This window comes from Salmo trutta, chromosome 13, assembly GCF_901001165.1.
Source record: "Salmo trutta chromosome 13, fSalTru1.1, whole genome shotgun sequence".
Taxonomy (NCBI): Eukaryota; Metazoa; Chordata; class Actinopteri; order Salmoniformes; family Salmonidae; genus Salmo; species Salmo trutta.
Window position 1 is genome coordinate 8,308,003 of NC_042969.1, and position 24,285 is coordinate 8,332,287.

Genomic DNA, 24,285 nt, shown 5'->3' on the forward strand with positions numbered 1-24,285 from the left:
CGGCAGATATACTTTTGAGAAGATGGGTAACGTTGCCCATGCTACGTCAATTTGCCACATGGTGCATTCTGGGCGATTCTGGGACAAGGAGCGCTCTCTTTCAAGGAGTGAATGGGAGTCTATTAGGCGCTAGCTCCAAAAAACAACATTAGCAGGAATTTCGACAACAAGAACTACAACATTACAAATATTTTCTGAGATGTGAGATAATTAACTTGCTATCTGTAATATTGTATATCTTTGGAATATCGTATAGCCGAGGAAAGGGCCTGTTTCTCGACATACACTGACTTGAGAAGGGATTGCGTGGCGATTAGCTTAGCAACAGCGTGATGCAGCATGGACGGGGCGTTTATATGATTCATATCTCCTTTCGATAATATTTCTGACAACGGAACCATGCAATGCACCCTGGACTGAACTGGCAGACAAATGTTGAATAATGTGCTAGCCCCTCCGTTAAATTACAAATTTCTTGAGGTAGGAATATTGAAAACATTTGATCAATGGCTCATTCGAGAGAAGACATCCTACCTAGTTATGACATCGGCCAGAAATTAAATCTGACATGTATGATAGACAGTTTCGCAATCTAAATGTCATATTCCTATTAACTTCCAGTGTGTAGTGAGAGCAATTTTATCACAGTGCTACGTTATACCGGCCGGATTTCTGCCTGCTTGAACACCAATAACTCAGATACACATGAAATGACCCAGGAAATCAATAGAACATCACACAGAGATGCACAAAAACAATATAACATTCAAGATGGGTGAACCTTTCCTTTAACCCTTAGCCCCACCCATCTTTTTAAGGATTCACATGTGAGGCCATGTGCTAAACAGAGTGAGTCGTGTCAAACAACCAAAGATTTCAAGACTAAAAGTGGTAAAGTAGTAGCCTACAATAAGGAACATTTCCAGGTAAAAATACACTTTATCAAGTCCTTCGCCTATATCTTAGTCTGACTTTGGTGCAGGTCATGTTGTTCTTCACATTACCATCTCTGGTAAACACACACTATATCAATTAAAAGTGTATTTGTCATATGCACAGGATATGGGAGGTGTAAACGGCACAGTGAAATGGTTACTTGCATATTTGCATAGTAGCAATATCAAAAATAGAAAGTGTCCAGATAAAAAAATATTGTTCCGGCAAGCATGTTTCTCATGTTTCAGTCACAATTAAACCATACTGTACCGTCTTTGAGTCAGTCGTGTGTGTGTGTGTGTGTGTGTGTGTGTGTGTGTGTGTGTGTGTGTGTGTGTGTGTGTGTGTGTGTGTGTGTGTGTGTGTGTGTGTGTGTGTGTGTGTGTGTGTGTGTGTGTGTGTGTGTGTGTGTGTGTGGTCTAAATAACTAAACTGGCTAGTTTGCCTGTCTGTAAAGAGAAGGTTGGGCCTTGCGTTGATCCTGCTGCTCTGATTGGATAGAGTGAAGCTGTAGTTCTCCGTCCACTCGCTTCATAATTTCTTCCGATCCTTGCATGTTTTCGGTCTGATCGTTTAGATTGCTGCTGCCTGCGACTATGATACATCACATGACGAGTACCTTTGCTATTAATGTGTGCATAATATCTAACAAGTTGGGCAAGGGTAGGGAAAAAATATGAAATTTTAATTAATGCCCATTTTGACTGAGTGACAGCAAACTTGGCTGCCCTCTGCAAATTCTGGAGACACACAGACACACCCACCATTCCGCACGCTGCTACTGATCCTCAGCTTTTTTGCATTGAGAATGTGCAGGGAGATATTTTGCCAACATCTATTTAGGCATATTCAAACACAATCGTTTTTTTCCCGATCAAACTATCAACTGTCAATGGACGGATACAATTACGAGTATGGCCATGTCGGCACACCCCTACCAGACACACTTGTCTAAATTGATGGGTCATGTGAAAGAAATGCCATAACCACCCCTCAGCCACATCTAGCTAAGTGGATGGGTCATTATCGTCTAGACATGTTCATGAAATACAATAGATGGCCATAATCACACCCAGACACACCTGGCTAACGTGATGTGTCATGTAATCATCTGACAAAGTGGAGTATTTTGTTTAGACATGTAGGTAGTTAACATTGAGCCATAACCCCAACCCATACTACTAGCAACACAAACTGATTGTCATAGCTTGCCACCATGCATGAGATGCTGTAGTATGAATCTGGAGGTAGCTAAAGCTAAGCATCTATGTTCAATGTTAGCTAGCTAGGCTATATCTAGCAAAGCAAATCGCTTTCTGAGATACAGATAATATTACTACACAGATCATACACGTAAAGTTAGCTAGCGAGCCAGCAAGCCTGCAATGAAAACGACTTTCTGACAAAATTTGAAATGTAGCTAGACTCTTACCCGTATACATGGATTAACACTTCATGGCAGACTGGAACCACTTGCTTTAACTCTTTTTTTGTTTGTACAGTTTGTTTGGCCCGCGTTGTTTCAAGTCACTCCAGTTCACACTGACCGTGTGCAGAAAGTAGTCCAACAACTTTTTCCCACTGATCTTTGTCGATAGCGCCTGCTAAATTCTGGGCAGCAACACTTTTGCAGTTCTCCATGGCTAACGTTATATCTTTCAAAAATGCTGTGGTAGCAGGGATTGTCTATGCATACTGAGCAGCTCACGTTATAGACAGAAGCATGCTACATGGCAGACCAATCCGAACTCATCTCTCAGCATGTTCAGCCAATCCATTATCTCAGCCAGTCATGCCTAGCGGGAAGGTTCCTGACTTTTTCCATGGCTAAACCAAATAAGCTTGTAATTTAAAATTTGTACAGTATATGTATTTACAGATGGCATACAAGTTTGTTATTAAGGTACATGAAAGTTCACATGTTCCAGAAGGCATTTCTGCCCAAAAATAACGCATTTTGATTTAAAAACAAATACGTTCAAATGCCTCTCCTGTGAAGTCGACATACACCTAGCTTCCTGAAACGGGTCACAAATACTCTGCTTATCATGTGGTGTGGGTGTTTAATTCACATCTTTCGACTATAGCCCAAATTTAGAATGTCGATGACGATTAAAACAAACTGTCAGTGACCCTTAATTACTGTCTTCCAATCTAATGAGTACTGATGGCAAAAAAGCTTCTGGGATTTTTGTCGTACTGCGTGCAATGCGTAGGAGGTTTATGTTTTCAGGCCAGTATTGCCCAACATTGGTGTGTGTGCGCATAGCGCTTTACTTACAGCTCTTCTGAGTCATATTGCAAGCCTTTTGATTTGACCTCATCGCCTCATATGAGATGGAATACTGTGCTTCCTGTATCTCTCCCAACAGTAGGCCCACTTCATCATTTTCAGAGTCAGGGTGGCTTAGCCATCCAATGTCAGCCCTGAAATAGATACAGTATGGACCATTTGTTTGTGGGTGGGTATGTGCATGAGCATGCCCCAACTACCAATTCCAATGCATCTAAGGCAGACCTGAACTGTCACTACTAGGCGCCAAAACCATCAAATGTAGCTAAAACTGGGCTCAATCAATATGTGCAAATGATTGGAGCACTATGAGAAACTGTCCGGTAAAGTCATTTTCCCTTGAATGGTTGCTACTGCTACTCTCATAAATGTTCAGGAACGGGATAGTGCTGACACCTCAACGATAGTGGCTGAAATTAATCTGCCGAAATTCACCTGGAAGGCAGCTTATTAAGATTGCATTCTCATTTGTGTGCATTTCCTCCCACACTTTCCCAGACAGGGACGGAAGCAGGCAATTCGAATTAGACCATGGAGCAATGAAGAGGGGAGGGGACATTTGCGGCAAATTGCATTGTCTCTTTTTTAAACGATGACTCTTAGCTTTTTTTTTGGCACTCCCCTTCCTTGAAAAAAAATTAAGAATACAAATGATGTTGAGTTTTATCTAGGCCAAATTCCAGGAAAGAGCTTTTGTGTGTTCATCTGCCTTTGAAGTATTAAGGCAGATAAGAGAGAGGGAGGTTAGATGACACTACAGGGTGTAAGCCCTCAAGGTAGGTCAAGGGCCCTGGCCGGACAGCAGAAGTCAAATCACCAAAACCACCCTAAGTGGATTTGTGACGTAATCCATATAAGACGCACAGTCAATGGAAAAGACTATGCAGCATTTTCCCTTTTTATCAATGTCATTCTTCATACAACCTTGATGATGTCAATATAATAAACCATATCGTCGTCCTTTACAATATCTCAATGAGTTTGTATCATATTATATAATCAATCATGATTTGAGTTGATTTAGATTTCACATATTGATCTTGCATGAGGAAGTTCATGTTCACTTCATCATCAACCTATTCTTAACCTCTACGGGATCGGTGTCCTCCCCACAGGACGGTTGAGCTAACATAGGCTAATGTGATTAGCATGAGGTTGTAAGTAACAAGAACATTTCCCAGAACATAGACATTTCTGATATGGAGAAAGCTTAAATTCTAGTTAATATAACTGCACTGTCCAATTTACAGTAGCTATCACAGTGAAAGAATACCATGCTATTGTTTGAGGAGAGTGCACAGTTGTGAACTTGAGAATGTATTAATAAACCAATTAGGCACATTTGGGCAGTCTAGATACAACATTTTGAACAGAAATGCAATGGTTCATCGAATCAGTCTAAAACTTTGCACATACACTGCTGCCGTCTAGTGGACAACATCGGAATTGCGCCTAACCTGGAATAGTACATTTTGACCTTTCTCTTGCATTTCAAAGCTGATGGGGAAAAAATAGTTTTCTTGTTTGTATCTTTTACCAGATCTAATGTGTTATATTCTCCTACATTAATTTCACATTTCCACAAACGTCAAAGTGTTTCCTTTCAAATGGTATCAAGAATATGCATATCCTTCCTTCAGGTCCTGAGCTACAGGCAGTTAGATTTGGGTTTGTCATTTTAGGCGAATTTTGGAAAAAAGTGTCCGATCCTTCTAGAAAAGACAAACTCAAAGTTCTGTCATGCTCATACTTTATACATGTTCACATAATCTCTCTACCCACCCAACTGCACACACACACACATACGTGCTCGCCTGCTCACATGCACGCACGCTTAAATCATCCTTCCTGCTTGAGTGAATGTTCATTAGGCTAAAGTGCATGGCTCCCGTGGTATTCAGTGAAGTGAAAGGAAGTCATCCTGACTGCAGCCTTTCACAGTGAACAGTCAACTACTGTACTGCACATGTGTCCCCTAAGATCTATTGACCTGCTGCTCATGTGAATGAGGTATGAGCTGGTTTGGTTTGGGGCCATTGCACCACAACTGGGTTATTAGTTTTAGGGAATTCCGCGTTAACAGAATTGCACTGAGACTCAGATTTTTCACTTAAAATGTATGCCAAACAAAAACCATTGATTTCAAAGTTTAACAAACCATACAACTCTATGCACAACGACTACTTTTAACAATTTACCTTGAACATTTTACAAAAACTGTTAAGAAGTGTGCGGATGCAAATTTTGGTAACAGAATTTTGGTAAAATCTCCCTCAGTTTTTTGTGTGTCCACTAAGGATGTAACGGTTCACCAATCCCATGGTTCGGTACGTACAGCGGTTTTGGGGTACAGTGGGAAAATGAAATGCCAAAGTGTTCCTGAATCCATACAGTCGCTTGACTTTTTCCACATTTTGTTGTCTTACAGCCTGAATTTAAAATTGATAAAATGTAGATATTTTTTGGTCACTGGCCTACATACAATACCCATAATGCCAAAGTGGAATTATGCTTTTAGAAATTATTACAATTAATTCAAAACAAAAGCTGAAATGTCTTAGGTCAGTAAGTATTCAAACCCTTTGTTATGGCAAGCCTAAATAAATTCAAAAGTAAAAATGTGCTTAACAAGTCACATAATAAGTTGCATGCACTCACTCAGTCAAGCAGTGAATTTCAAACACAGATTCAACCACATAGATCAGGGAGGTTTTCCAATGCCTCGCAAAGAAGGGCACCTATTGGTAGATGAAGAAGGGAAAAAAAGCAGACATTGAATATCCCTTTGAGCATGGTGTAGTTATTAATTACACTTTGGCTGGTGTATCAATACACCCAGTCACTACAAAGACACAGGCGTCCTTCCTAACTCAAGGCACTAAAGTAATACTGCAAAAAATGTGGCAAAGCAATTAACTTTTTGTCCTGAATACAAAGTGTTATGTTTCGGGCAAATCCAATACAACACAATAGTGAGTACCACTCTCCATATTTTAAAGCATAGTTGTGACTGCATCATGTTATGGGTATGCTTGTAATCATTCAGAACTGGATAGTTTTTCAAGATTAAAAAAAAGGAATGGAGCTACACAGGCAAAATCCAAGATGAAAGCCTGGTTCAGTCTGCTTTCCATCAGACACTGGGAGATGAATTCACCTTTCAGCAGGACAATAATTTAAAGCACAAGGCCAAATCTATACTGAAGTTGCTTACCAAGAAGACAGTGAATGTTCCTGAGTGGCCGAGTTACAGTTTTGACTTAAATCTACTTGAAAATCTATGACAAGACCTAGAAATGGTTGACTAGCAATGATCAACAACCAATCTGACAGAGATTGAAGAATTTTGAAAAGAATGGGCAAATGTTGCATAATCCAGGTGTGGAGACTTACAGACATACCCAGAAGCACTCACAGCTGCTTTTACAAAGTATTGCCTCGGACGTGAATACTTATGTACATTTCTAAAAACATGTTTTCACTTTGTCATTGTGGTGTATTGTGTGTAGATGGGATACGAAAAAATAATCTTGAATCCATTTTGAATTCAGGCATTAACACAACAAAATGTGGAGTAAGTCAAGGGGTACAGTATGAATACTTTCTGAAGGCACAGTATATGATCATGAGTCATATAATGCCTGATGAGAGCACAGTCAAATACCAACACTTCATATTTTCTTAAACGAAAACACAATATTACTCATCAACAAAATAAAACAAATAAAGTATACTAAAAGAAAGTGCAATATGTGTGTGAAATTAATATGTAAACATGGCTCAGACATTTTATAGACCTATACTATAATGCTTTCTTACAAAGAAAAATATGCTCACTTGTGTGACTCTCTTAAAGGGGGCATGTCTGTAGTACGGCACTTCTCATTTCCCACTCGGGGGGTAATGTGATGGTCTGTCAATGTTACGTAGCTTTCTGTAGCCCTGTAGGTCCATTCATCTGTAGTAAGGGCAAAACAGGGTGCATTGGCCATTTAATTGACAACTTTGGCTTTAGCTTGCATATAAACAGTGCATTCGGAAAGTATTCAGACCCTTCGACTTTATCCACATTTTAAGTTCTAAAATGTATTAAATAAAATATTTTTCTCATCAATCTACACACAATACCCCATAATGACAAAGCAAAAACAGGTTTTAGAAATTTTTGCTAATTTTTACATAAGTATTCAGACCCTTTGCTTTGAGACTCGAAATTGAGCTCGGTGCATCCTGTTTCCATTGATCATCCTTGATGTTTCTACAACTTGGAGTCCACCTGTGGTAAATTCAATTGATTGGACAGGATTTGGAAAGGCACACACCTGTCAATATAAGGTCCCACAGTTGACAGTGCATGTCAAAGCAAAAACCAAGCCATGAGTTTGAAGAAAATGTCCGTAGAGCTCAGAGACAGGATTGTGTCGAGACACAGCATTGATGGTCCCCAAGAACACAGTGGCCTCCATCATTCTTCAATGGGAGAAGTTTAGAACCACCAAGACTCTTCCTAGAGCTGGCCGGCCAGCCAAACTGAGCAATCGTGGGAGATGGGCCTTGGTCAGGGAGGTGACCAAGAACCCGATGGTCATTCTGACAGAGCTCCAGAGTTCCTCTGTGGAGATGGGAGAATCTTCAAGAAGGACAACCATCTCTGCAGCACTCCACCAATCAGGCCTTTATGGCAGAGTGGCCAGACGGAAGCCACTCCTCAGTAAAAGGCATGTGACAGCCCGCATGGAGTTTGCCAAAAGGCACCTAAAGACTCTCATACATTGTGAAACAAGATTCTCTGGTCTGATGAAACCAAGATTGAACTCTTTGGCCTGAATGTTAAGAGTCACATCTGGAGGAAACCTGGCACCATCCCTACAGTGAAGCATGGTGGTGGCGGCGGCATCATTCTGTGGGGATGTTTTTCAGCGGCAGGGACTGAGAGACTAGTCAGGATCGAGAGAAAGATGAACAGAGCAAAGTACAGAGACAACCTTGATAAAAACCTGCTCCAGAGTGCTCAAGACCTCAGACTGGGGCGAAGGTTCACCTTCCAACAGGACAACGACCCTAGCACACAGCCAAGACAACGCAGGAGTGGCTTTGGGACAAGTCTTTTTTTTTACTATTTTCTACATTGTATAATAATAGTGAAGACATCACAACTATGAAATAGCACACATGGAGTCATGTGGTAACCTAAAATTTTTTAAAGAAATCAAAACATATTTATATTTGAGATTCTTCAAAGTAGCCACCCTTTGCCTTGATGACAGCTTTGCACACTCTTGCCATTCTCTCAACCAGAGTCATTAGGTAGTCACCTGGAATGCATTTCAATTAACAGGTGTGCCTTGTTAAAAGTTAATTGTGTTTTTACAAGGTAGAGGTGGTATACAGAAGATAGCCCAATTTGGTAAAAGACCAAGTCCATATTATGGCAAGAACAGCTCAAACAGTCCATCATTACTTTAACACAAGAAGGTCAGTCAATCCAGAAAATTTCTAAAATGTTGAAAGTTTCTTCAAGTGCAGTCGCAAAAACCATCAAGCGCTATGATGAAACTGGCTCTCATGAGGACCGCCACAGGAATGGAAGACCCAGAGTTACCTCTGCCGCAGAGGATATGTTCATTAGAGATAACTGCACCTCAGATTGCAGCCCAAATATATGCTTCACAGAGTTCAAGTAGCAGACACATCTCAACATCAGCTGTTCAGACACTGTGTGAATCAGACCTTCATGGTCAAATTGCTGCAAAGAAACCACTACTAAAGGACACCAATAAGAAGAAGAGACTTGCTTGCGACAAGAAACACGATCAATGGACATTAGACTGGTGGATATCTGTCCTTTTGGTCTGATGAGTCCAAATTTTAGATTTTTGGTTCCATCTGTCGTGTCTTTGTGAGACGCAGAGTAGGTGAACAGATGATCTCCGCATGTGTGGTTCCCACGGTGAAGCATGGAGGAGGAGGTGTGATGGTACGGGGGTGCTTTGCTTGTGACACAGTGATATATTTAGAATTCAAGGCAAACTTAATCAGCATGGCTACCACAGCATTCTGCAGCCATATGCCATCCCATCTAGTTTGCGCTTAGTGGGACTATCATTTGTTTTTTAAGTGCTCAACATATGTGGGAACTCCTTCATGACTGTTGGAAAGTAAAACAAAAAGAAAGAAAACCCCTTGAATGAGTAGGTGTGTCCAAACGTTTGACTGGTACTGTCACGGTTGTCGTCGGTGAAGGAGGACCAAAACGCAGCAGGTACGTGCAGGCTCATCTTGACGTTTATTTATATTCAAAAATGAATACAAAAATAACAAAAACACGAGAACTAACGAAGGAACAACAACAAACAGTCTGGCAAAGCCTAAGGCTCAACACAGAACAATCACCCACGAATCACAAACAAACACACCCCAATATATGGGACTCTCAATCAAAGGCAAAGAGAAAACACCTGCCTTCAATTGAGAGTCCCAACCCCAATTAATCACCCATAGACATACACTCACTAGACTCCACATAGACATACATAAACCTAGACCATAAACCAAAACCCCGGAAATACTAAATCAAACACCCTTTAAACAAACACACCACCCTGAACCACATAAAACAAATACCCTCTGCCACGTCCTGACCAAACTACAATACTAATTAACCCTTATACTGGCCAGGACGTGACAGGTACAGTATGTAAATGTGATATTTCCATTTTTTATGTTGACTAAATTTGCTAAAATTAAAAATAAAATATTTTGTTTTTACTTTGTCATTATGGGATATTGTGATTAGATTGATGAGGGGGGAAAAAACTATTTAATCCATTTTAGAATAAGGCTGTAACGTATCAAAATCTGGAAAAAGTCAAGGGGTCTGAATACTTTCCGAATGCACTGTAGAGCGGGTACTACCTGTTTGCTGAGATGGGTGTGAGACTGCGAAGTTCGTAATGTAGGTCGAGCACCTTCATGAGATGCTGAAACTCCCTATTCTTCTTAACCACCGAGAATGGGTTCATATCCGCGGCTATAAACATGCCTATCACTCTTGTAATTTCTTTGGCCTGGTCAGAATCAGCTGCGAAGGGTTGCTTGAATGCAGAAGGGAGACCCACATCGCAATACTGGTATCGTGACACACTTCTACACACACATTCATAATAGACCACTGACACTTGCACAGACACACCCTCACTCACAGGACACACTATCAATCACTACCCCCTTGTAGAGACGCTCACACAAGCTCGCATTACACTATTTGAATGCATGGATCCATCAGAGCTGATTTGAGTGTTTACGGGAACAAGAAAGGGCGCTGAAACACACTCCTGTCCTACTCCCTCCCTGCTTTTCTGAAACAAAATCAATGCCTATGACCTTGTATTGTATCAGCCCAGCCTCTATCAGACCTCTGTGTGATAGGTCCCCTGACTAGCTAAGCGCCAGCTCTGCTATTAAAGAGGAACTGACAATGTTTAAACAACATTAAATCTTATTACAATCTGTTCATATACACCCCCAGGAAGAATATGACACTGTTTTTTTTAACATTTTCTGACAAACAAGCACATTTGTGAAAATTCATAGAATGTTTGGGAATGACATACAGTAAGGCATTTGTGAAAATTCTATATTGGGAAAGTGGTCGTGCGTTTGGACAATTAATAAACACTGCAGTAGTTAAAAACAAGATCAACAATGCTGGTCATAGCAAGATAAGCTAAACTCTAACGAGGGAACATTGTATAAACCCTCTCAAACTTTTTAAGATAGTTGGCTGTCAAAATTGCACTGAAACAATTGAGAATAGTTGCCTGCTCGTACTTCTGCAGCTTGCTTGCCAATGCATGCTTGTCCCAACCTTGCCTGCCTACCTGCCCATTTTGATCGATGCCAAATACATTTGAGATATGCTAAGAGAGATGCTAACTGTGGATAACAGTCGTTCAAGTTCAGCATATTTAGCTAGGCAAAGCGATTCACATTTCTTGCTAGTGAAGGAAATGACAGCTGCATCTCTAACTGTACCACCGGAAAACAATATGAGGGGGAAAAGTCGGTCACTCACCCACTCCTCCAATGACATGACATCCTCTCAGCAGCTAGCTAGCTAATGTTAGGCCACAGACAGAAGGGGTTAGTTATAAGTATATTTGGTTAGGCTCCTTGTTTTTAGCTTGCTAAATAAATAGCTAGCTACGTAAACAGATATGCTAGCCCAGGGGTGTCCAAATCAATCAGTGCACGAGCCATATTAAAAATACACAACAAATTTGTGGGCCAGACATGGCCTATTTGTTTTTACAAAAAAAAAACATGCAACTGCGACCCAAACTGGCCATTGTTTTATTAGAAAAAATATGGTCCTTTTATATTGTCCACTTTTGTACATAGGATGCTGTATGTAGCATTTTAACATATTAAAACTAAAGAATAGATACATACTATTATATCAGCCTTTGCTGCTATGCTTGCAGATGTGCATAATATGCTGCTACGTATAAATACTAAGTATTTAATAACTCCAAATAACAAATGTAGTTATAGGTTTGTTGTAACATTTAAACTTAACATCTTTTTTTTTAATTGCACTGAATTCAGCATTGCTGTATGGTGCACTCAAAATGTATTGTAGTTGAGTAGCCAGGCTAGGCTAATGCTCAAATTTTGCTGTAATAGGCCTACATGTTTCTCCTTTGCATGGTGTTTTTTGGTTATTCATTGTCAAGCTTTAAAAACCGAAGCCAGACTGCTATATTTTAGTAGCGTAACTAGGACTGTGGCGTGTGTCTGTACACTTTTGTCGTGGAAATTCGTACTGAGAGAGACTGTCGTTTCTTCAAACAATCATCTTTATTTAATATCAATTAATTATTGCAATAATGAGACCAGTCACGAGTAGCTTAACCTTTACAGACAATGCAGAGTTTTTAAAGATGCTTAGTCATGGCTGGTTCCACCCCTCCCATGCAGATTGGGGGGCACCATAAGTCACTTTGGGTTTATCCTTTGGTCATCTGCCTCTGGTATTGTTTCCCAGATGCAAGAAGGATTAGACACAATAAGGATTAGGTTCTACTCCCCCAGGCTCCCTATCTCGGGTTACACCCACCACATCTTATCTATGGAATACCAGCTTTAGGTTTTTAGGCTCCTCTCAGTTCACACAGACATTTAATAGAACATACATGTCTTACTATTAGTTAAGTATATAATCGTTAACTATTAATATCAAACAAATCAGGTAAATATGTAATTTTTCTATCACACTTTCCCTCGGCTCCGAGCTGTAAACGGCACACACCAAAGCAGCCCAATTGAAGTTTGATTTACAGACGTGAGCGCATCTGATTCAGAGGGGTTGGGTTAAATGCGGAAGACACATTTCAGTTAAATACATTTAGTTGGACAACTGACTAGGTATCCCCCTCTCCCTATCAGGCTGTAATTTCATAAAAAAGATGATTCAACTGTTGACTCATTTATACTTGCTTCTGTGTCCTATTCGGCCCCCAGGCCTTGTGTTTGACATATGTGCGCTAGCCTGTTAGTCACGTTATGACTGACTTGTGATCATTGCCCATGTTAGTTTGATTGTATTGACATACCCAACCTCAGGTAGAGTCGTCTGTTTTTCTTTCAAATATTGAGTCACTGAAACTGAAACATTGTTTGCAACCTCCTAAAGGGTGGAGGTTGCAAACAATGTACCAGGCCAGCTGTGATTTACAACCTGATGGCAATATCTTTTGGACTACCAAGAAATGTATTGGTGAATTATATTAATCATACATTGAACTGCACCCATCTATTCTGCCAACAATGCCTTACTGTACATCATGAAATTTACAGTCAGATAGAACCTATTTTTAAAATCTCTTATAAAGTTGGTTTTGACGCAAAAACTGGGAATTTTATATTTTTGAATGATATTGTGATTGTCTGTTTCATATCTGCAAAGTAGTTAAAACGCTGTCAGTTCTACTTTAAACCAGCCTGACATTTGGACTGGCCTGTTTATTTGGTCGATTGACCTTATGCACAGGGACTCATCCGTGTTACACATTATTTACCCAAATTGGCACCCTATTCCCCATATTATAGTGCATTACCTTTGACCAGAGCCCTATGCGGGCCCTTGTCAAAAGTATCATACAATTTTTTTTAACTCCAAAAATTTGCACTATATAGGGTGCAATTTTTGACACAAAGTATTGCACTATATGTCAAAAGAAGTACACTATATGAGGAATAGGGTGCCATTTCAGATGCACTTAGCATGTTTTGTCATGGGTTTCCTGCTGAAATGAAGAGCTTTGCCATCCACTGGTTAGCAGGGCATGGCTAGTACACAACATAAGCCTGATTGACAGATACGGAAAAACTGCCCATTTTGTAACCAGATCTCTTCTTAATGCAGTGTAACCCTTTTTATTTTGTGTCTTCTCAGTAGTCACTCCATACAGTTCTTAGCCAAAGATTTTTATAACTAACCCAAGATAGACTACGGCCTATTGTTTCCAATGGGAACAAATGAAGCATAGTGGGCAGAACAAGCAAGGAGGTGGGCACAAGCTTGCGAGATCCTATAGGTGCGTTCTAGCATGTATTTGCATATTTCCGTTAGGGAGAGCCCGCTCTGTGAAGTGTGCATGTGCAATAACTAAATTTGCCCTTGCACTCCTTCTAAACAACAATTATTCTTTCTTTTTTTACTTTTGCAAAGGGTAAAGTCTACAAAACTTAGTCGACTCTTCGTAACAGATTCCAGTTTTGGGAACTGTATTGAGATCTTCTCCCACTGCCAGCCACATAGCTTCCTTTCATCACCATATTTGGTGGTGATTGGAAATGCCAACCGGATGCTTCAGGTGTATACATGCGGTGAAACATCTGGGTCATTGCTCTATCTGTGACTTAGCTTCAATGGTGCGATTTGTTTGCTTTAGTGGTCCATTATATGCCACTGGATTTCCTGGTTGTGGATTTGTTAAAAGGGCATTATACTGGGTTACATAGTTAGACCGAAATATGAGCCATTGGCTGCTATCCATAGGCAGCTGTGTACAGTTTAAACTGCTTTATACACTGGTAAAGGTTAAGCAGTGTCCTTGTGGTTGTACATGTGTATGTGGATTCTAACCCGTCCAAATGTAAGAATCTGCAACAGTTTTCTTACATTTTTTTTATTCATATTTTTTCTTTTAAAATTGATTTCTTTGTTATCTGTTATCTATGCTGTGTCAGTGCAGAGGTGGACCCCCACACTCGTTCCATGCTATAACTCTTGATTTACAATGACTTTATTTGATTACTAAATGACATATTAATGAGTTAAGTAGTTTATCAGCAGACCTTCAAATACACTTGCTTTATCTTGGCCAGGTCGCAGTTGTAAATGAGAACTTGTTCTCAACTGGCCTACCTGGTTAAATAAAGGTGAAATAAAATAAACACTGACACCATTCACCTTTTTATACAGCCTGCTAAGGTTCCTAACACTCCACCTCTCTCCTTCCCTCTGTCCAGTGGTGGACCGCCAGGGCTGCGACCCCCACACTCGCTTCGTGGTGCCCCCCCGGACAGGGCACTGGGTGGCCCTGCTGCAGCGCGGCAACTGCACCTTCAAAGAGAAGATCCTCAAGGCCTCCGCTTTCAACGCCTCCGCCGTACTCATCTACAACAACAACTCCAATGAGGACACCGTCAAGATGGGCCATGAAGGTGAGGAGTGAAGATCTGGGTCATATGGGGGCATATTGATATTCATATGGCTTATGCACTCTATATGACCAGGGTAATATGGGGCGGCAGGTAGGCTAGTGGTTAGAGCGTTGGGCCAGTAACCGAAAGATTGCTGGATCGAATCCCCGAGCTGACAAGGTAAATATCTGTCGTTCTGCCCCTGAACAAGGCAGTGTTCCCCAGTAGGCCGTCATTGTAAATAATAATTTGTTCTTAACTGACTTGCCTAGTTAAATAAAGGTTACACAATATGGAATCATTCTTATGGGTACATATGGCTTGGCCTATTTATATGGTTTGTTCATTGTTTATACATCCTATTATGGCTTGTTGACAGTATATGGCTTGTTTAAATGGCCTATGCAAATGGTTTATTTCTATGGCTTTAGGTATGTATGTATGTATGTATGTATGTATGTATGTATGTATGTATGTATGTATGCATGTATGCATGTATCTATGTGGCTTCTATGTAGTGATGGGGGCAAAGATTTATACAGTTACATTTCGGGAAATCATTTTTGACGATATCGTTTTGACAACATCTCAAAATATCCATCTTCTTTTTAAATACGGAGCCAATTTGTTTTCAGCACTTTTATTTCCCTGACGGATCAAAACTTGTTTTCTCATGGCTCGCTCTTGTCCCTCTGCAGCAGACATATGGTGAGCGATATGTTTGAAACATTGAATCACAATAAAATCACAGTATCGAATCGCAATACATATAGCCTCCATACTCAACTGGTGGTCCGCAGACCCGATCCGGACCCAGAACAGGGTCAATACGGATCGCAGGTCGGGCTTTGACCCCTGGTGTCATATGAACACATATAAGATATGGAAAAATGCATAGAATTGCAGGAAATTAGCTTTAAAACTGCAACAACAACAAAAACGTCCCCATGCAAAATGTGTCGAATTGTGGGGAATTAGCTTTAAAACTGCAACATTTTCTCTTTGCCAACAAGAGGAGTATGTGAACAGTTTTTGGGGTCGCATGGGTTGTGAGGTGGGGGTTGTTACTACGCAGATAAATGACATTATCCATCCAGACCTTTGTCACCTTGGAAATGTGTGTGACTGGACCTTCTCAAATAGTATTTGAGTACTACCCCTGACATATAGAATCGAGAGATGTGTCTTAGCCTGTGATGGTGGTGAAGTTAGCATTTAGCTTTTGTTATATGGTGCTTATAGCTAGCTAGCCTGCTGTGATTGTGGGTGTATGACAATTATACCGTCTGCCAAGGGTTATTGACAGTGTGTGTATGTGTAGCAGTCGTAGTGCAGTTTTGTTTTCTGGCAGTTTGTCGTTTGTGATGTGGCTGCAGGGGACAGTACAGGGCACAGACAGTGTGGCTGTCCTGACTGGACTGAAGGACATGGAGACTGACTCCTGCATGCTAGACCTCAGCCACCACCACAGCTAAACACCAACACAGCCAGCGGGCTTGGGCAAGGCCGGTGTTCTGTTACACTGCAACATGTGCACACACACACACACACACACACAGAAGAGTGTTCGGGCACACAAACATATTTACAGCATTGTCACCTCTCTCTATCCTTCCCTCCGCCTCTCCTTTGCTTCACATGCATTTCTTCCTACTCACCCTCTGTCATTGCCAGCATCATTGTCTCAGTCTCAGTTTATTTAAGCCACAGTGTGAATTCGTATGAGTGCATTCAGACCTTCTGATCTTTGGATCACAACTTTTACTTGAAGCATCTCTAAGAAAACAACATCCGTTAAAACATAATCGGACACTTCATGAATGAGTCTACTGTATGAGTGAGTGAGTGAAAGTAGCTGACGGCTAGCCTAGAGACATTTTGTACAACACCTTAGCATCCCCCCACCCCAGGGGATGCCCTGAGCTAATTCAAGGTAGCGTTGAAAAGCCTGCATGAATGAGACAGTCTAGTGAGCAGGTGAAGAGAGAATGAGAGAGAGGGAGAGAAATAGAGGGTGGGTGCTGGTGTAGCATCCCTATAGCGCTGAGGAGCCAATAGCTGGGAAGGCAGACAGTCAGGCAGTGGTGGTTAGAGGAAAGGAAAAAAGGGAGAGAGGGAGTGAAAAAATGAAACAAAGTGACAGAGCTGGCTGGGAAAACAGTGTGTTGCTTGAGTCTAGTAACGGTAGGCGGAGAGGAGAGGAGAGGAGCAACATGGGAAAGGGAGGGAGGAAGAGGTAGGGGTAGGGAGATGGAGAATGAGTCAGAAGGTGTGATAGCACTGTCTGGGTGGGATCGATGGGCTTTTATAAATATAGAAGGGGGGCCATGACTAATTTATAAGGTCATTTTCTAATGAACAAATGGTGGAATTCTGATAGTTTCCCCGAGCGCAAACCTTTAAGTATTGATCATTGTTTGCTTGAAAAGCACATCATTTATCATGGATGGGAGTTTTTTGTCAATATCACGGGGATATAGGAGATGTATGCATTTGACTTTGAGGGAAGAAGTGTGTGTGTGTGTGTGTGTGTGTGTGTGTGTGTGTGTGTGTGTGTGTGTGTGTGTGTGTGTGTGTGTGTGTGTGTGTGTGTGTGTGTACACATGCTAGGCTTGGGTGGTATCCCAAGCTTGGGTGGTGTCTGCTTAGCTCCATTCCGTTTCTTTTTTATCCTGAAAAACTCCCCAGTCCTTAACGATTACAAGCATACTCAGAACATGATACAGCCACCACTATACTTGAAAATATGGAGAGTGATACTCAGTAATGTATTGGAATTGTCCCAAACACAACACTTTGTATTCAGGACAAAAAGATAATTGCATTGCCACATTTTTTGCAGTATTACTTTAGTGCCTTGTTGCAAATAGGATGCATGTTTTGGAATATTTTTTCTTCTCTACAGGCATCCTTTTCACTATCACAGCCATTAAACTCTAACTGTTTTCAAGTCACCATTGGCCTCATGGGGAAATCCCTGAGCAGTTTCCTTAATCTACAGCAACAGCGTTAGGTAGGACACCTGTACAGTATCTTTGTAGTGACTGGGTGTATTGATACACCATCCAAAATGTAACTAATGACCACCATGCTCAAAGGGATATTCAATGTATGTGTTTTTTTTACCCATCTACCAATAGGTGCCCTTTGCAATGCATTGTAAAACCTCCCTGGTCTTTGTGGTTGAATCTGTGTTTGAAATTCACTGCTCGACTGAGGGACCTTGCAGATAATTGTATGTGTGGAGGTACAGAAATGAGGTAGTCATTCAAAAATCATGTTGAACAGTATTATTACACACACAAACATATTAGCACATTTCTACTCCTGAACTTTAGGCTTGCCATAACAAAGTGGTTGAACACTTATTCACTCGACATTTCAGCTTTTCATTTGTAATTCATTTGTGTAGGTCAGTGACAAAAAAAATCTTAATTTTATCCATTTTATATTCAAGCTGTAACACAACAAAATGTGGAAAAAGTCAAGGGGTGTGAATACTTTCTGAAGGCACTGTAAACGATTTGCAGGACAGACATCCCAGTTCATAAAGTTCTAAAAGTATTTAAAAAATGCTACTCACAGTTGGCTGCACACACACAAAATATTAGACAGCAAGGCTCTTGATCCAGGGCGGGATTCTCTGCTGTTACCAAGCGAAGGTTGATTTTGGAAGAAGCTAACTACTTAACTAGATAGCTACCTAGCTACTATGGTAGCAAACCAAATGCACAAATGCAGAGCATTTTGCACATTTTAGACAGTTAACTTAATTGTTATAAGATATCTAGCTGGCAAACATTTAGTTGTGAATTAGATACAGTAACTAAATCACCTGGCATGTGCTGCACAACAGTGAGTGACTCACAAGACTCCGGTCTCTCGTTGTTAAGTGCTTGTAAACAAACAACATGTGACTGGGGACTACCGGCAAGCTTCATAATGAAAAATAAATGAGCAGGTGAAATGAAGTACGCAATCTGCTTTTTCTCCTAACGTATTGCACAAGTTGACTGCAGGTATTTACTTAAGTATCTACAATTATTCAAATCTTTAAAAATCCGGTGGCTATTTCCAAATACCTTGAAACACCATCTGGTAGCTATTTCTAAATATCTTGGTATACCGTAGATACGGTATTTTAAATTGATTACATTGATATTTTGTGTCACTGGCCTACACACAATAGCCCATAATGTTTTTTTCAAATTAATTAAAAATGAAAATCTGAAATGTCTTTAGTCGATAAGTATTCAAACCCTTTGTTATTGTAAGCTTAAATAAGTTCAGTAGTAGACCATTTATTAACAAGTAACATAAGTTGCATGGACTCACTATGTGTGCAATAATTGTGTTTAACATGATTTTTGAATGACTACCTCATCTCTGTACCTCACACATACAATTATCTGTAAGGTCCCTGAGCAGTGAATTTAAAACACAGATTAAATCACAATAACCCGGTAGGTTTTCCAATGCCTCGACAAAGGAAATCAAATTGTATTTGTCACATGCGCCGAATAGAACAGGTGTTACAGTGAAATGCTTACTTACAAGCCTTTATCCAACAATGCAGTTTTAAGAAAAACACCCCAAAAAATAAATAAAAGTAGCAAATAATTAAAGAGCAGCAGTAAAATAACAATAGCGAGGCTATATACAGGGGGTACCGGTACAGAGTCAGTGTTTGGGGGCACCGGTTAGTCGAGGTAATATGCACATGTAGGTATTGTTATTAAAGTGACTGCATAGATTATAACAGAGAGTAGCAGCAGCGTAAAAGGTGGGGGCAATGCAAATAGTCTGGGTAGCCATTTGATTAGATGTTCAGGAGTCTTATGGCTTGGGGGTAGAAGCGGTTTAAAAGCCTCTTGGACCTAGACTTGGCGCTTCGGTGCCGCTTGCCGTGCAGTCTATGACTAGGGTGGCTGGAGTCTTTGACATTGTTTTAGAGCCTTCCTGACACCGCCTGGTATAGAGGTCCTGGATGGCAGGAAGCTTGGCCCCAGTGATGTACTGGGCCATACGCACTACCCTCTGAAGTGCCTTGCGGTCGGAGGCCAAGCAGGTGCCATACCAGGCAGTGATGCAACCCATCAGGATGCTCTCGATGGTGCAACTGTAGAACATTTTGAGGATCTGAGGACCCATGCCAAATCTTTTCAGTCTCCTGAGGGGGAAGAGGTTTTGTCGTGCCTTCTTCACAACTGTCTTTGTGTGCTTGGACCATGTTAGTTTGTTGGTGATGTGGACACCAAGGAACTTGAAGCTCTCAACCTGCTCCACTACAGCCCCGTCGATGAGAATGGGGGCGTGCTCGCTCCTCCTTTTCCTGTAGTCCACAATCATCTCCTTTGTCTTGATCACGTTGAGGGAGAGGTTGTTGTCCTGGCACCACACGGCCAGGTCTCTGACCTCCTCCCTATAGGCTGTCTCGTTGTTGTCGGTGATCAGGCCTGACCAGTGTCATCGGCAAACTGAATGATGGTGTTGTGCCTGACCGCGCAGTCATGAGTGAACAGGGAGTACAGGAGGGACTGAGCACGCACCCCTGAGGGGCCCCCGTGTTGAGGATCAGAGTGGCGGATGTGTTGTTACCTACCCTTACCACCTGGGGGCGGCCCGTCAGGAAGTCCAGGATCCAGTTGCAGAGGGAGGTGTTTAGTCCCAGGGTCCTTAGCTTAGTGATGAGCTTTGAGGGCACTATGGTGTTGAATGCTGAGCTGTAGTCAATGAATAGCATTCTCACATAGGTGTTCCTTTTGTCCAGGTGTGAAAGGGCAGTGTGGAGTGCAATAGAGATTGCATCATCTGTTGGGGCGGGATGTAATTGGGAGTGAGTCTAGGGTTTCTGGGATAATGGTGTTGATGTGAGCCATGACCAGCATTTCAAAGCACTTCATGGCTACAGGTGTGAGTGCTACAGGTCGGTAGTCATTTAGGCAGGTTACCTTAGTGTTTTGGGCACAGGGACTTTGGTGGTCTGCTTGAAACATGTTGTTATTACAGACTCAGACAGGGAGAGGTTGAAAATGTCAGTAAAGACACTTGCCAGTTGGTTAGCACATGCTTGGAGTACACGTCCTGGTAATCCATCTGAAAAGAAGGGCACATATTGGTAGATGGGTAAAAATAAAATTAAAAGCATGTATTGAATATCCCTTTGAGTATGGTGAAGATATTAATTACACTTTGGATGGTGTATCAATACACCCAGTCACTACAAAGATACAGGTGTCCTTCCTAAATCAGTTGCCGGAGAGGAGGGAAACCGCACAAAGATTTCACCATGAGGCCAATGGTGACTTTAAAACAGTTTAATGGCCGTGATAGGAGAACTGAGAATGGATCGACAACATTGTATTTACTCCACAATACTAACCTAAATGATGGAGTGAAAAGAAGGAAGCCTGTACAGAATAAAATATTCCTTTTTACAATAAGGCACTAAAGTAAAACTGCAGAAAATGTAGCAAAGAAATACACTTATTAACCTTTATTTAAACAGGGAAATTAAGCTGAGACAGCCTCTTTTACAGTTGTGCCCTGTGATACAACAATAAAAACAACAAAGCAATTAATAACAATTTAAAACTAAACAAATTTAAAACATATAAAAGTAGAAGATGGCGATTAAAAATATTACAATAAATAAACATCTATAAGAAAAACACACATTACAAAAAGCAATCACAGTTTATAATAAAAAGTTAATGTAATGTGCATTTAAACTGTCTTACAGGCACCAAAACATCTATCTGGAGTTCTCTCTGCAATTCATTCCATGAGTGTGGAGCATGATATTTAAATTCTGTTTTGCCTAACTCAGAGTGAATCTGGGGTATCTCTAACACTAGCATGTCCCGTGACCGAGTCTGATAAATACTGTTTGACCACTGGGTTTTTGAGTTAAGATAATTAGGAAGTTTCTGTAAGACAGCTTTATAAACCAATATCAACCAGTGTTTGGCCCTTCTAAATGTCAGGGAGTCCCAGCCAACCGAAGTGTACAAAAATCAATGATGTGTGCAAAGATTTGCACCAGTAACAAAGCGCAACGCTGCATCATATGCTGCATCCATTTATTCAGTACTGATGCTGATCCATGCATATATAAAACATCGCCATAATCAAGCACTTACATAAAAGTGGCCTGTACAATTTCCTTTCTGTGATGACAGACAAGATGTATTTCTATAAAAAAAATCTAATTCTCAATTTAGCTTCTTTACCAGCTCAGTTACATGAGCTTTAAAAGAGATATTATCATCTAACCAAATTCCAAGGTATTTATAGGTGGGAACACGTTCCAAAGGAGAGCCATCATGGGTAGCAATGTTCAGATTTTCCAATTGTATACTTTTGGATTGTGAAAATACCATATACTTAGTTTTACTTGAATTAAGCACCCGCCTAAGATCTTCAAGTGCATCTTGAATCAATTGAAAGTCAGATTTCAGGAATGTAAATGCTTGAGCGAGTGATGGGGCTGTGGCATATAGTACTGTGTCATCAGCATAGATATGAATGTTGCAGATATCATTTATGTATATAGTGAATAACAAAGGACCTAAAATAAAACCTTGTGGGACTCCTTTGTGAACAGTGACAAAATCTGATTTTACCCCATCTGAAATAATAGCCTGAGATCAATCACTGAGATAATTCTGAAACCACAAACATGTATCTGAGGCCGACCCCAATGAGGTCAGTCTCTTCAGCAGAAGAGAATGATCAACTGTATCGAAAGCCTTCGACAGGTCAACAAACAAAGCAACACAGTTCAACTTCTTATCCAAGGCTCTTACAATATCATTTACAACCAGTGTGGTGGCTGTGATAGTACTGTGCCCTGGTCTAAAACCGGACTGCTAATTTGTTCAGTATGCAGCTGTCAGACAAGAAAGAGTGCAGCTGTACATTTACCAATGACTAACATTTTTGCAAGACAAGACAGCTTAGAGATTGGTCGATAATTATCAAGGTCACCAGTATCCCCACCTTTGTGCAGAGTCAGCACAAAGGCAGTTTTCCAAATCTTAGGTTTGACCCCAGAGGTCAACGTGAGGTTAAGAATATGAGTAAGAGCACCAGAGATAAGTGGTGCAGCTCTAGCCAGCAACCCTGGGTCAAGTTTGTCAGCCCCTGTTGCTTTCTTAGTGTCTATGGCTAGCAAGGCATCAATAACTTTCTCCTCTGTGAAGAGGCTTAGTGAGAAACCCTGACCATCAGCATACTCGTGCATAATCCCTTCATATGTATCTTTTCTTCCGTCATTTGTGGTCGACATTTTCTCAGAAAGATTGCCTGCTGCGATGAAGTGATTGTTGAAGGCATTAGCAATGGTGTTCTTATCAGTAATGAGTCCAGTATCCAACCCTATCTGATTTGGGAGTGTGGAGTGCATATTGCTCTTTAATGTTTAACTACTTTCCAGAATTTTGCTGGATTCCCATCAGTCATTTAAACTAGTCACATAGTAATCCGATTTTGTTCTTCTAACAAGTCTGATGCACAGGTTTCTCAGCTGCCTAAAAGTCAGCCAGTCAGAACAAGAATACGTTTCTCTAGCCTTAGCCAATTCTACATATTTTTTACGAATAGCATCAGAAATGTTTTTCTCTAACCTTAGTGTTTACTGCAATGGAAATAAAAACACTAGTACACTTTTCTAACGTCAACTTGGCTCCATGTATATTACAAATAGATTCAAGTTTACTATGGGAAAGATCCTGTAAGAAAGCTTGTTCACTCAAGTTTCTGTAATTTCATTTCGTGATAATACAAGGTTTGGCCCTATGAATTCTGACATCTCTAACACATGTAATTGGGCAGTGATCACTGACACCTAATGAAAATACTCCCCTAGCTCTATATTTCTCAGGTGCATTTGTTAGTATATAATCAAGCAATGAGGACTTTGTAGGCACCTTAAGATTTGGCCTTGTTGGCTCAGTGATTAATTGTGTGAGATTTACCTCAGTACAAAAGTCTTTAAAACTGTCTGAGTCCTGTGTTTTCCAATCAAAGTTAAAATCTCGTAGGAAAATGACTTCAGTTGATATAAAAGTGGCTAATAATTCTGTTAAATGGCTAAGCATATTCTTACTAGCAGAACGTGGGCGATATACTCCAACAATTGTAACTTTACAGTTGTTACCTAATGTAAGACAGAGCCAACACTCCAACTTGATTTGGAATGGAGACAGATTTAATTAGTGCAGTGGAGAGGTCATTTTTAGCATAGATAGCAACTCCTCCCCCTCCACTCATCCTGTCAGCTCTAAAAACGTTGTACCCATCCAGTGCAATATCTGCATCATTAGAACTCCTTGATAACCAAGTTT

General features: G+C 40.8%; 1 protein-coding gene across 5 annotated transcripts in view; it reads left to right on the forward strand.

Moving 5' to 3' along the window:
* LOC115205126 (E3 ubiquitin-protein ligase RNF130) overlaps positions 1 to 24,285 on the forward strand; it is an 80,679-nt gene that overhangs the window by 18,982 nt on the left and 37,412 nt on the right. For all 5 annotated transcript variants that reach the window (XM_029770801.1, XM_029770798.1, XM_029770800.1 and 2 more), the window contains exon 3: positions 14,765 to 14,959. In XM_029770801.1, the coding sequence (XP_029626661.1) occupies positions 14,765 to 14,959 (195 nt within the window). The remainder of the gene's footprint in view (positions 1 to 14,764; positions 14,960 to 24,285) is intronic.